At 34.0% G+C, this 13,103-nt stretch overlaps 1 protein-coding gene across 1 annotated transcript in view; it reads right to left on the bottom strand.

The window, feature by feature from the left end:
• Positions 1-4,473: 4,473 nt before the first annotated feature.
• LOC144976196 (large neutral amino acids transporter small subunit 2-like) overlaps positions 4,474-13,103 on the bottom strand; it is a 26,281-nt gene continuing 17,651 nt past the window's right edge. The window contains exons 9-11 of the mRNA XM_078920378.1: positions 9,600-9,749; positions 8,322-8,508; positions 4,474-6,620 (exon numbers count right to left, since the gene is read on the bottom strand). Coding sequence (XP_078776504.1) covers positions 6,556-6,620; positions 8,322-8,508; positions 9,600-9,749 — 402 coding nt within the window. The 3' untranslated portion in view covers positions 4,474-6,555. The remainder of the gene's footprint in view (positions 6,621-8,321; positions 8,509-9,599; positions 9,750-13,103) is intronic.

Below are 13,103 nucleotides of genomic sequence, written 5' to 3'. Positions count from 1 at the left end.
TTTAGGTTACGAATTTTGATAAAAGAGAATATTTGTTGAGTGTTTCGCAGTTGATGGGCAATTTAATATCATCAATAGCATACGGATGCAGGATCGAGTTTGTGAAACTTGAAGTGTCCACATTTGATAAACAGAAACGACAATTTAACTGGCCATGTTTTGTATATAATGCCATTCACATGTTTACGAACCGCCGGAATACGCATTTCTAGAATGCATTATTGTTATTAGGAATATTAACAAGAATATCGAGTTATTTCAACAGATCCTATAACAATAATAGACATTTTGAGATATATTTTAATCGTATTTTGGAAAAAAGGGTATAGTATAGTATTTGAGATAGTTGTTTGTTTATTATTTTCTTCATGTAAAATCAATGCTTTTTTTTAGTGTAACAATTGTCAATCAAAACAGTTTCACTTGTTTTTCGTATGGATTGGCATTTGTTTTAAAGATCATTGATAGCTATGTGAAATGTTTAAACCCTTTTTCTACATAAATGAATTTAGATATACTTTTACTCATTCCATTTAGGTTACGAATTTTGATAAAAGAGAATATTTGTTGAGTGTTTCGCAGTTGATGGACAATTTAATTTCATCATTAGCATACGGATGCAGGATCGAGTTTGTGAAACTTGAAGTGTCCACATTTGATAAACAGAAACTACAATTTAACTGGCCATGTTTGTATATAATGCCATTCACATGTTTACGAACAGCCGGAATACGCATTTCTAAAATGCATTATTGTAATTAGGAATATTAACAAGAAGATCGATTTATTTCAACAGATCCTATAACAATGATAGACATTTTGAGATATATTTTAATCGTATTTTGACTTCTTTTGGAAAAAAGGGTATAGTATAGTATTTGAGATAGTTGTTTGCTTATTATTTGCTTAATGTAAAATCAATGGTATTTGTTAGTGTAATAATTGTCAATAAAACAGTTTCACTTGTTTCTCGTATGGATTGGCATTTGTTTTAAAGATCATTGATATCTATGTAAAATATTTAAAGCCTTTTTCTACATTAATGAATTTAGATATACTTTTACTCATTGCTTTTAGTTTACGAATTTTGATAAAAGAGAATATTTGTTGAGTGTTTCGCAGTTGATGGACAATTTAATTTCATCATTAGCATACGGATGCAGGATCGAGTTGGTCAAACTTGAAGTGTCCACATATGATAAACAGAAACTACAATTTAACTGGCCATGTTTTGTATATAATGCCATTCACATGTTTACGAATCGACGGAATATGCATTTCTAAAATGCATTGTTGTAATTAGGAATATTAACAAGAATATCGATTTATTTCAACAGATCCTATAACAATGATAGACATTTTGAGATATATTTTAATCGTATTTTGATTTCTTTTGGAAAAAAGGGTATAGTATAGTATTTGAGATAGTTGTTTGTTTATTATTTTCTTCATGTAAAATCAAAGGTATTTGTTAGTGTAATAATTGTCAATCAAAACAGTTTCACTTGTTTCTCGTATGGATTGGCATTTGTTTTAAAGATCATTGATATCTATGTAAAATATTTAAAGCCTTTTTCTACATTAATGAATTTAGATATACTTTTACTCATTGCTTTTAGGTTACGAATTTTGATAAAAGAGAATATTTGTTGAGTGTTTCGCAGTTGATGGACAATTTAATTTCATCATTAGCATACGGATGCAGGATCGAGTTTGTGAAACTTGAAGTGTCCCCATTTGATAAACAGAAACTACAATTTAACAGGCCATGCTTTGTATATAATGCCATTCACATGTTTACGAACCGCCGGAATACGCATTTCTAAAATGCATTATTGTAATTAGGAATATTAACAAGAATATCGAGTTATTTCAACAGATCCTATAACAATAATATACATTTTGACATATACACTGATCGTATTTTGATTTCTTTTGGAAAAAAGGGTATAGTATAGTATTTCAGATAGTTGTTTGTTTATTATTCTCATTTTCTTCATGTAAAATCAATGTTATTCGTTAGTGTAACAATTGTCAATCAAAACAGTTTCACTTGTTTCTCGTATGGATTGGCATTTGTTTTAAAGATCATTGATATCTATGTAGAATGTTTAAAGCCTTTTTCTACATTAATGAATTTAGATATACTTTTACTCATTGCTTTTAGGTTATGAAGTTTGATAAAAGAGAATATTTGTTGAGTGTTTCGCAGTTGATGGACAGTTTAATTTCATCATTAGCATACGGATGCAGGATCGAGTTTGTCAAACTTGAAGTGTCCACAGTTGATAAACAGAAACTACAATTTAACTGGCCATGTTTTGTATATAATGCCATTCACATGTTTACGAACCGCTGGAATACGCATTTCTAAAATGCATTGTTGTAATTAGGAATATTAACAAGAATATCGAGTTATTTCAACAGATCCTATAACAATAATAGACATTTTGAGATATACTTTAATCGTATTTTGACTTGTTTTGGAAAAAAGGGTATAGTATAGTATTTGAGATAGTTGTTTGTTTATTATTTTTTTCATGTAAAATCAATTGTATTTGTTAGTGTAATAATTGTCAATCAAAACAGTTTCACTTGTTTTTCGTATGGATTGGTATTTGTTTTAAAGATCATTTGATATCTATGTAAAATGATTAAAAGACTTTTCTGCAGTGATTAATTTAGATATAATGTTATGCATTGCTTGCAGTTTACGAGTTATGAGAAGAGAAGCCTTTTGTCTGAATTATTTGCCTGAATTATTTGCATTGGCTTACGGATGTAGAATTAACCCCACTTGTTTACAGAGATATTACATATTGAACTCGGTAAAATTATTCATAGGATTCCTTGCACATATTTACAAACCGTCAGTAACACACGCTTCTAAATTCTTAAGATCAATGTAATTTTTTAAGGCTTTGAGTCCGATGCATTGTTCGAATTAAGAATTTAAACAAGCTATCAGAGTCATTGATGCAGATCTATTAACAAGACTTTACAATTCGACCGCATATTGATTTGTTTTGGGAAAACGAAGTAAAGGAAAGGTAAAAAAGTATTTGAAATGGAACACACGTCATTTCATTTGATATATTTTTTAAGATATAAAGAATGCCTAATGTTTTAACACAATAGAATCATGAACCGTACAAGACGAAAATCGACTCTTGAAACGTCGTCTTGGTTACATTTGCAACTGTGTCATCACCGGTTAATTTTCAAGATAACGCCCAGATTATTACTCATCTTATTTTAATAAGTTATTTTTAGTGTAACAATAAACACTCAAAACTACGACCAATGTGTATTTATCATAAACAGAAGTCTATGCAATCACACATTAGATTCATAATGTAGGTTGCACCAATTATTGATTTCAATGTTGTTTCACTTATTTATCATCAGTTGCATCTCTTGTGCCTTATCGTTATTGCCTTTGCTATTAAGATTATTTATATCTATGTAAAATGTTTAAAGCATTTTTTATACATTGATGAATTTAGATATACTTTTACGCATTGCTTTTAAGTTACGCGTTTTTAAAAGAGAAGCTTTTTGTCCGAGTGTTTTGATTTTGATAGAAAATTTACTTCCATCATTGATATACTGATGTTGAATAGTTTGTTATACTAGAATTACCCGCACGTGTTTACAGATATTATACATATTAAATATATATATATATATAATATTATATATATATATATATATTATATATATATATATAATATATATATATATATAATTTCTTGCACATATTAGCAAACCATCAGTAACATACGTTTCTAAATGTTTAAGATCAATGTAATGTATTTAAATTGTCGAGTCCGATGCATTGTTCGAATTAAGAATTTAAACAACGTATTAGAATCACTGCAGCAGATCTTTTAACAAGATTTTGACATTTAACTTGATCGCATTTTGATTTGCTTTTCGAAAAAGAAGAAAATTAAAGGGCATTTGAATTACAAACCCATGTCTCTCCATTTATGTGATAGATTTTTTAAGGGTTTTACGGCGCTTGCAACATATTAAGGTCATATCAGCGCCAGTAAAAAGGAAGAAAATGGGAAAGTAAAAAGTTCTAGAATTACAATTAAAGCACAAAAGAAAAGGTAAGACAAAGGGGAATTGGTTCAAATAGGGAACAGGTGTAGATTCCAAGAGCACACTGTCAAAGTACTTAGTTTGAATCACCTAAAAATCTCATCCAGACACAAGCACAGGTCCCAACTAAGAGGAATACACTCAAATGTTTACCAATCCTATATGTAATATAATATGTAAACTAAACATAATACAATGCATAACAGAGAGATGATTTACAAGGAAAAAAAATATAATCTCCCAAAACTATAACTATACATTCGACTATATCCCTCCCAACTAAGGAACTCCGGCAAGGATCATGACAAAACCAAGTAATCTCATTCCAAGACAATGACAAGAAACAATTCAAAAGCAGGTACAGGGGGATAGAAGACACAGTAAGTACCTCCCTACCCACTATGGATGTGATAGATTAAGATATAAAGAATGCCTAACGTTTCAAAGCAATAGATCAGTGAGAAGTTCTTCCAGTACAAATAGGAAGAGACTCTTGAAACTTCTACTTTTCATTGCATTGGTGCCATCCCGGTTAATCTTCGAATAAAGTGCCGATCTTATTTTAAACGTTACCTTTTTATTATTGGTGTATCTCTCATGCCTTTTATTATTATTGCCTTTGCTATAAAGATTATTTAGATCTATGTAAAATGTTTAAAGCATTTTTCTACATTAATGAATGTATAATATATACTTTCATGCAGTGCTTTTATGTTAACGAGTTTTGAAAAAACAAATACTTTTTTATCTGAGTGATATGCGGTCTGATGGGCAATTTACCTCCATCATTAGCATACGGATGCATGATCGAGTTTGTTAAACTAAAATTATCCGCAGGTTATAAACAGAAACTACAATATTTAATAGTTCAGGTGATGCCATTCACAGATTAAAAAACTGCCAGTACCCGGTTTTTAAGATCAATGTAGTTTTTTAAACGTCACTTTCGATGCATTCTTCTAATTAGGAATCTTAACAACATGAATTTCAACATGAAATGAGTTATTTTGGAAGATCTTTTAACAATAGTTTGACATATTTATACAGATCCGTACCATCTTAAAACATTACCAATACAAGTAGAATACTAATTGTTTCAAGCGATTTAAATAATAGCCAATCACCGAGCTGGTCCAACTTGAACCTGGATCAAAAATGGAGAGGTCAAAAAGTGCAAATAGGAAGTTAACTTTGTCTTTATAATTTATAATTAGATTGATCAGATACATTCTTTTCCAAAGCCTGAAGGAAGACCACATCTAACACAGCTTTTAGCTTCATTTCTGATACTTTACAAGAAATAAGCAAGAGAATGCTGGATCAGCTAACTAGCAGCGACCACCGCCCTATATTATCAAGACAAATAGTTCCAAACAGAGCACGAATCAACATTTCCACGGTGGAACTACAAAAAGACCATTTGGGAAAACTTCTCAGTACTCAATGTTTTAAAGATTTTTTTCCACATTGATGAATTTACGCATTGCCTGTAGATTACGACTTTTGAAAAGAGAAGCTTTTTGTCTGATTGTTTTGCTTTTGATGGGAAATTTACTTCCATTATTGGCTTACGGATGTAGAATAGAGTTCGTGAAACTAGAATAATCCGCAATTGATAAACAGAAATTACAAATTTAACTATGTCAAGAATTTAGATAATACCATACACATAAAAAAACTATATTGATCAGCATTAGAATACGGATGCCGGATCGAGTTTGTGAAACTTGAATTATCCAAAGTTGATAAAATACAAATTTATCTACGGTAGGGATTTTGCATAGTGCCATATAAATATTCACAAACGGTCATTAACTCTTTCCTTACCGACAATTCTCAAAACTTTTACTAAAACCTCATACAAACCCAACACATAAATTGAATTTTTAAACTCAAATTTAAGCGCACAAAGTGCATGATATACATAATTTTGTAAATCAAAACAAGCGTTACCCTTTCTTCCTTCTCTTCCTCTTTTCCTCCTCTTCCCCTCTTCTCTCCTTCTCCTCCCCAGTCTTCTTTCTCCGTCTTCCTCTTCTCTCTCTCTCCTTCTCCTTCTTCTTCTGAATCTCAAGTTTGAAGACAGAACTATCTACTAGATTTTAAAATAAATTAGAAAAAAATAATTGATGAAGGATTTGTTGAACGTGTCATACAATGAACTTCGGCGCTTGAGAATGTTATTGAATGCATAGTGGTATCAAACCATTAAAATTAAAAAAAATCAGAGCTGCCAGATTCTGCTGCATCACAGTTGATGATTTCACAGTTTAATGAAGGATGGATAAAAGGAATTGAGGTACTTTGTCACGGAAAAAAATCTTGGTAAAAGTAATTAACTTCTCTCAGTTTTGACATCATTTTGTTATCTATGTATTTAGATAATTATCCAGTTCCTTTTCTTTCTTTCACTGTAAAATTTCCATTGGGGATGCACACACTGTTTTAGTCGGTGTTTGTGTCTTCAGGAACTGCCGTGAACAATTTTTGTACCACATTGGAGCAGGATTCTGCAACAACATAAAATGAGTTAACACAATTTCTTCTATGAGACACGAATAGGAAAGGCAACGACAAAATTAAATGGTTGTTATAAATCTTAAAATATGATTATTATGAACTAATCAAATATACATGGAACTTCTAACGGGGATTAGCGTTTGACTTAACTCAAGGGCCTTTCTATAATCAGTCAACCAACAGTGATACCTCGGCTGTTTTACATTTTAGACGTGATGTCTTTCCAATTTAGACGATATTGTGTCATAGGTCTTAAATATTCCAGTACGCCGGCAGTTTAAGTATGTTATATGTCTATATTGCACGATTCTGGACCAATTTGAATAATTACATTGGTCCGAGATCCGAAAGACTGAGTTCTTCCCTCAAGGTTATTAAGTTACCGATTTCGTTAAAAAAAGTATAAGATATTCTCATTTCTAAGAAAACGTAATACAAAATGATAAATTTAAATGGAAAACATCATAAATTATTTGTTTGCGAACCTCATCTGTTTCAATACGAGCAAAGAAGAAAGGTGTTATAATTTCAATTTAACTGGTCTGCCAGTCTCTTACTCAAAACTGTTTAATGTGTCGGTTCTCATGTAGTTGTCAATGATCACAAAACTTGGAACTCGACGTTTTGACTTTGGATAAGACAGCTTAAATATATTACCCAATTCGACTCTGACGTGAGAATGAATTCCTGCCAAAAGAGTAAGTGTTATGTTAGTGAACGTACCTAGTGAGAGTGCTAGTATAACCAGGATGCGTAAGAGACCACTTGCACCGTGTGAAATGACAATTTTATTTTATATGACTGTTATTGTTGTTTGTCTTTAATGGTTTTACGGTGCTTGCAACATATTAGGTTATATCAACGCTAGTAAAAATGATAAAATTGGATAGTAAAACATTCTAGATGTGCAATTAGAAGGACTTGAGGGAAAAGTAAGACAAAGGGGAATGGTACAAATCGGGAAGAGATGTAGATTCCAAGAGCACACTAGCAGTGTACTTAGTTTGAGATCACCTAAATGTTTCACCCAGACACCAGGACAAGATCCCACTAGCTAAGAGAAATACACTCAAATGTTAACAAATCATATGTTAAAATTTAAAAAATAACAGTAAATTAGAGAGAGATGGTTTACAAAAAAAGTATCATCTCCCAAAACTATAACTATACATTCAACGGTTTCCCTATTAGCCAAGGACCCTGGCCTGGGTCAGGACAAAACTTGGTAATCTCATTCCAAGACAAAGACAGAAAGCAATTGGAAAACAGATACAGGGGAATAGAAGACAAGTATCTCCCTCCCCACTATAGGAGTATATGACTGTTAGGGACATGCATTATGTGTGATGGATTATGTGACCCATCGCAACAACCCAGTACTATGTCAGGATGATCTACACACTAAAATTAATTGTATAATGCAAGATATGAACATCAATCCTAAATATTTATTGAAAACAATATTTAGATTCGTAAAGTGTTAAAATCTAAAGTCTGACATTTCTTGTCAATTTTACTACAAAATGTCTATTTGATCACTTAGGCATAATACCGTTTTGAGACGACAGACAACATATGTGGATATACGCTATATATAAAATTTTTGATTGATTGACAAGATTCTACCAATAACGATTTTAATTCAAAATGATTTGATATTACTTTTACGAATGATTCTATGTTAACCTTACCGAGGATTACATTAAAACATGTAGGCTTCCATCTCCACTTGACCATTAGTATATAGACGGGAATTCCCGATGCCGTCAAGATTAATCCAATTACACCAATTACACATTCACTTGGACTGGATGTCAGTGGTGTCACAATCAGAAAAATACAAACGATGAGGTAGAAAATGGGAAAGATAAGGTTGACCTGGGAAAAATGATGTGAAAACAGGAGTAAGGTTAAGTGGTTGGGGGGTGAGGGGTGGGGACTTTGACCAGTTATAACAGATTTTTATGATAGTTTATTTTAAACTGTTCTTCATATCCGTCATTTGAGTATTTATATAGCGCAATATTCACTAAACATCCTCAAAGCACTTTTCAAAGGGTCCATGGTCAACAGGAACACTATGTTGAACGAGACATGACCCCTGTTATCCAAAATTACTTGTCTTTTCCCCCCAAATAGACGACACTGTTAACAGCCAGGTACTTATTTTTTACACCCAGATACGGTCATCATCATAGCTTGTCGCTCCAACACTGAACCCACTCCACAGCATGTTTTTGTTTTTGTTTATAAGGGTTTTACGGCGCTTGCAACACATTTAGGTTATATCAGCGCCAGTAAAAAGGAAGAAAATGGGACAGTAAAAAGTTATAGAATTAAAATTCAAGCACCAAGAAAAAGTAAGACATAGGGGAACTGGGAACAAATAGGGATCAGATGTAGATTCCAAGAGCATACCACCAATGTACTTAGTTTGAGATCACCTATAAGTCTCATCCGGACACAAGCACAAAATCCAACAAAGAGGAATACACTCAAATGCTTACATTATATATTCAAAACAACAAATATAATAATATATAACAGAGAAATGATTTACTAGGAAGATAATATCTCCCAAAACAATAAATATGCATTTGACTGTTTCCCTTCCAGCTAGGACTCAGGCCAGGGCCAGGAAAAAACCCAAGTAATCTCATTCCAAGACAGAGACAGAAAGCGTGCTGGAAAACAGATATAAGGGGATAGAAGACACAGTATGCACCCCCTGCCCACTATGGGAGGTCAGGAACCCCATCCAGCCACAGCATCTGGGAAGCACATTCTTAAGCCATGGTCAGTGCAGCTTGGCCTGTGTTGGCATTATCTAAGGATGTGTTCCATCGTCTGCTCTGGGAATCCGCATGTACGGAAGCTTGTCTCAGCCAGCCCACACTTTTACATGCTTATTCCAACATAATGCCGTCTTGAGAAGACATGTCACAATAAAATGCATAGTCTACATTTACCTTGATAAGCCGTTTCATTTTAGGCCGTGTAACCCTGAGTGTCAAAAGCCCGATGATGATCAGAGCCTTGAAAATGGTTTCGACGAACGTGGTGTAGTTGATGAGACTAATCACATCACCGGAACATAACCATATCAGGGATGCTAGGGTCTGGAAGACAACGAAAACAACGTTGAGATTTTGTATAGCGTAATATCCTCTTAACATGCTCAAAGGGTTGTATGGGTGTCCCAAGCCAACAGCAACACTTAACACATATAACGAAATGTTGAGCCTGGGGCGTTATTACATATTTTAAACAGAGACAACGCTGAACTGACCAGGCTTTCATTTTACTTCTGATTCTGTTCACAGAATGGATCTATAGGCCTCCCCACCCTCTTAGAGAGTGGCTAGAACCAGGAACCCGTAGGTCGAAGGCAATTTCCATACTACACGACCACAACGTCTTATAGTACTTGTTTTTATGGTGGGGGGGGGGGGGGTGATTTAACGAGCTTGATAAAGTCAGGGATACTTTTATGTATCGGAACGTATCAAGACGTCTATAGGGATGTTTCATTCTGCTGTATTCTGAAAAATAAACACATGAAAGATTTTGGGTAAAAACAAATCCCGTGTCCTTCAGATATCGATGAAGTCCGAGGTTTGAGAGTTTTTGTCAAGATGGGGATCAATTAAATCAATTGATATTTGAAGGACGAGTTTCCTGGCCAGAATTTTAAATATGTACTATTTTTTTCAGAGTAGGTATTATGAAAAATAACAATCAAATGCGTATTTAAAATTTACTAGATCTAGTTGAAATGTAAATGTAAGTATAATGTGCATTATGATTTGTGAGGAGAAAAAGAGAAACCCTTAAACGTTTCAGCTGTATGTACCCTTAGCTGTATTGGAATATTTATGCTTATGTAAATTTTTATGGCATGCCAAGAGGAATGAAGGCCATGTTTTGCATCTTATTATTATCAAGAAATCCGCTTAAATTATTGCGGATTGTCTCCCTTGATTAAAAATAAATGAATAAAAACATCACACCAAAAATACATTGTGACCATGTGATGAGGCCTTACCAATATCCCTACCCTGGGACGATGATGATAAGTCTATTCAGTGAAATCAAACATTGCAATCTGTCAGTGGAAGTAAAGTAGTCAATTAGACAGTGGTCCTTACCATTCGACGGACCAGCCAACGCTTGATATTATACAGCAACCAGCTGAAAGGTGTTGGGGGATTTTGATTGTTTACATTTTGATTTGTATGATGAACCAACAAAAGTTATTTTACGGCTATGTGGTCTAGTGGTATGACACTCGCTTTCGGATCGGAAGGTCCTGGGTTCGAGCCTCGCTCGGCTCATTGTCGAGTCCTTGGAAAAGGTTCTTTACTCCCATTCTCTCACGTACTCAGGTGTAAAATGAGTACCTGACAGCGTTGTCTCTGTCTGAAAAAAACTGTAATATCGCCCAACAGGAGTCATGTCCCTTCCTAAATGTTAAATGCTGCTGTTGATCCCTTGTAACGCTCTTTGTGCACGTTTAGTGGATATTGAACTATATGAAAGCTCAATGTTTTAAAAAAATGAGAAGTAACATGAAAAATAAATGGAAATGGATAATATTTACACTCAAATAGACTAATTGATAGAACGGAAATATTTCTTCTTTGGATGTAGTCGGTGTTTAAACCGATTTCTGTAGTAACTGGACAATAATTACATTTAGTCAGCTAATCATTAAATAGGGCGCTTGTGTACACAAAGAACATGTAAACGGTAGCAAGGAAACCTTGCGTTCTTTTTTAGCCAACTCAAGACTTCAATCATACATATTAAAAATATTGAGGTTTTCGGATAACAGACAGAAATAGTTGAAAATTACTTTTTTTTACAATTCACATGAATGGGTCCTTTTGTCACAACAAAATGATCCATGCAAAAGGTCTATTAAAAACGAGAGTAATCATACTGAAGATCAAGGTCATGAACCTAGTCGAAGAGGGACAACAATAAGGAAAGAAGAGTCATACCTTATACTTTCCGAGTTCCAAAATCCTTGGAAGTGTGCATTTAACCAGTCCTTCGGGGGACTAATAATTAATAAGTTACATATTGAATCATAAGGTGACATAACTGTTTTAGTAGCAGGGTATATAAGCAGATTCTAAGGATTATTGGACGTAAAAAAGAGCGAGGATGGATAATCTTTGTTTGTTTGTTTTTAAGGGTTTTACCGCGCTTGCAACACATTAAGGTCATATCAGCGCTAGTAAAAAGGCAGAAAATGAGATAGTAAAAAGCATCCAAGAATAAGGCAGACAAAGGGGAATTGGTTCAAATAGGCAACAAATGTAGATTCCAAGAGCACACTATCGGTGTACTTAGTTTGAGATCACCTAAAAGTCTCATCCAGACACAAACACAGGTCCCCACTAAGAGGAATACACTCAAATGTTTACAAATCATATAATACATAAACAAAACATAATACCGTGCATTTACAAGGAAAAAAAACATCATCCTTCAAAACTAACTATACATTTGACTGTTTCCCTCCCAGCCAGGGTATCCGGCCAGGGCCAGGACAAAACCAAGTAATCTCATTCCAAGACAAAGACAGAAAGCATTTTGGAAAACAGACATAGGGGGTAGAAGACACAGTATGTACCTCCCTGCCCACTATGGGAGGTCAGGAACCCCATCCAGATGGATAATATGTATTGACGACCATCACAATATATTATTTAGACTAGAAAATTAGATGCCACCACTCTGAAACCAAAAGATCAATTACACAAGGTATGTAATATGTCCTCTGGGAGAGTGGTTTTACACTTCCAAAGAGGTTGGAATCATTTTTTTTTTTGACATCACACTTTCATTCCCAGTTGGATTCAATACTCTGATGTCACGCCGCCCAGCAACGGCGGCCATCTTGGTTCTAAACAAAAAAAAATCATTACTTTATATTATTCATGCTGGCTAGAACTTTTCATATTATGCCTTATGATCAGAATGTGTAAAAGTCAAAACATGATCCAATTTATGTTTTTTTTCCCTCTGGCCTACGCTTTTATGCTCGCCGGAGAAATATTTCATACGGGCGTCCGCCGTTGTTCCGATAGTTTAGAGCCAGTGTTACTAAGTTACCATGCGTCATTCGGAAGGAAGTGACGTTACGGCTGTTGAAGGGAACATCAGTCAAACAATTGAAAATAGATTACTGTGATCGTGATTTGGGATTTTGACGTAAATAATTAGTCACTTAAATTGAGCTTTTGAGCTTTTATATATAGCGCAATATCCATTAAACGTGCTCAAAGCGCTTTACAACGGGTCCCTTGTCAATAGCAACACTCAGCAGTAGGACAGGACATGACGCGTGTTATGTTAAGCGATATTATATTTTTTTCGGACAGAGACAACGTTGTTAACGGCCAGCTACTCATTTTAAGCCTGAGTACGGTGAGAGAATGTGAGTAAAGAGCCTTTTCCCAGGA

This window comes from Berghia stephanieae, chromosome 7 (assembly GCF_034508935.2).
Source record: "Berghia stephanieae isolate SIO BIC M18660-M18661 chromosome 7, UCSD_Bste_1.3, whole genome shotgun sequence".
NCBI classification, from domain to species: Eukaryota; Metazoa; Mollusca; class Gastropoda; order Nudibranchia; family Aeolidiidae; genus Berghia; species Berghia stephanieae.
Note: the sequence above shows the minus strand (reverse complement) of the source record. Positions and strands in the feature narration are given on the sequence as shown.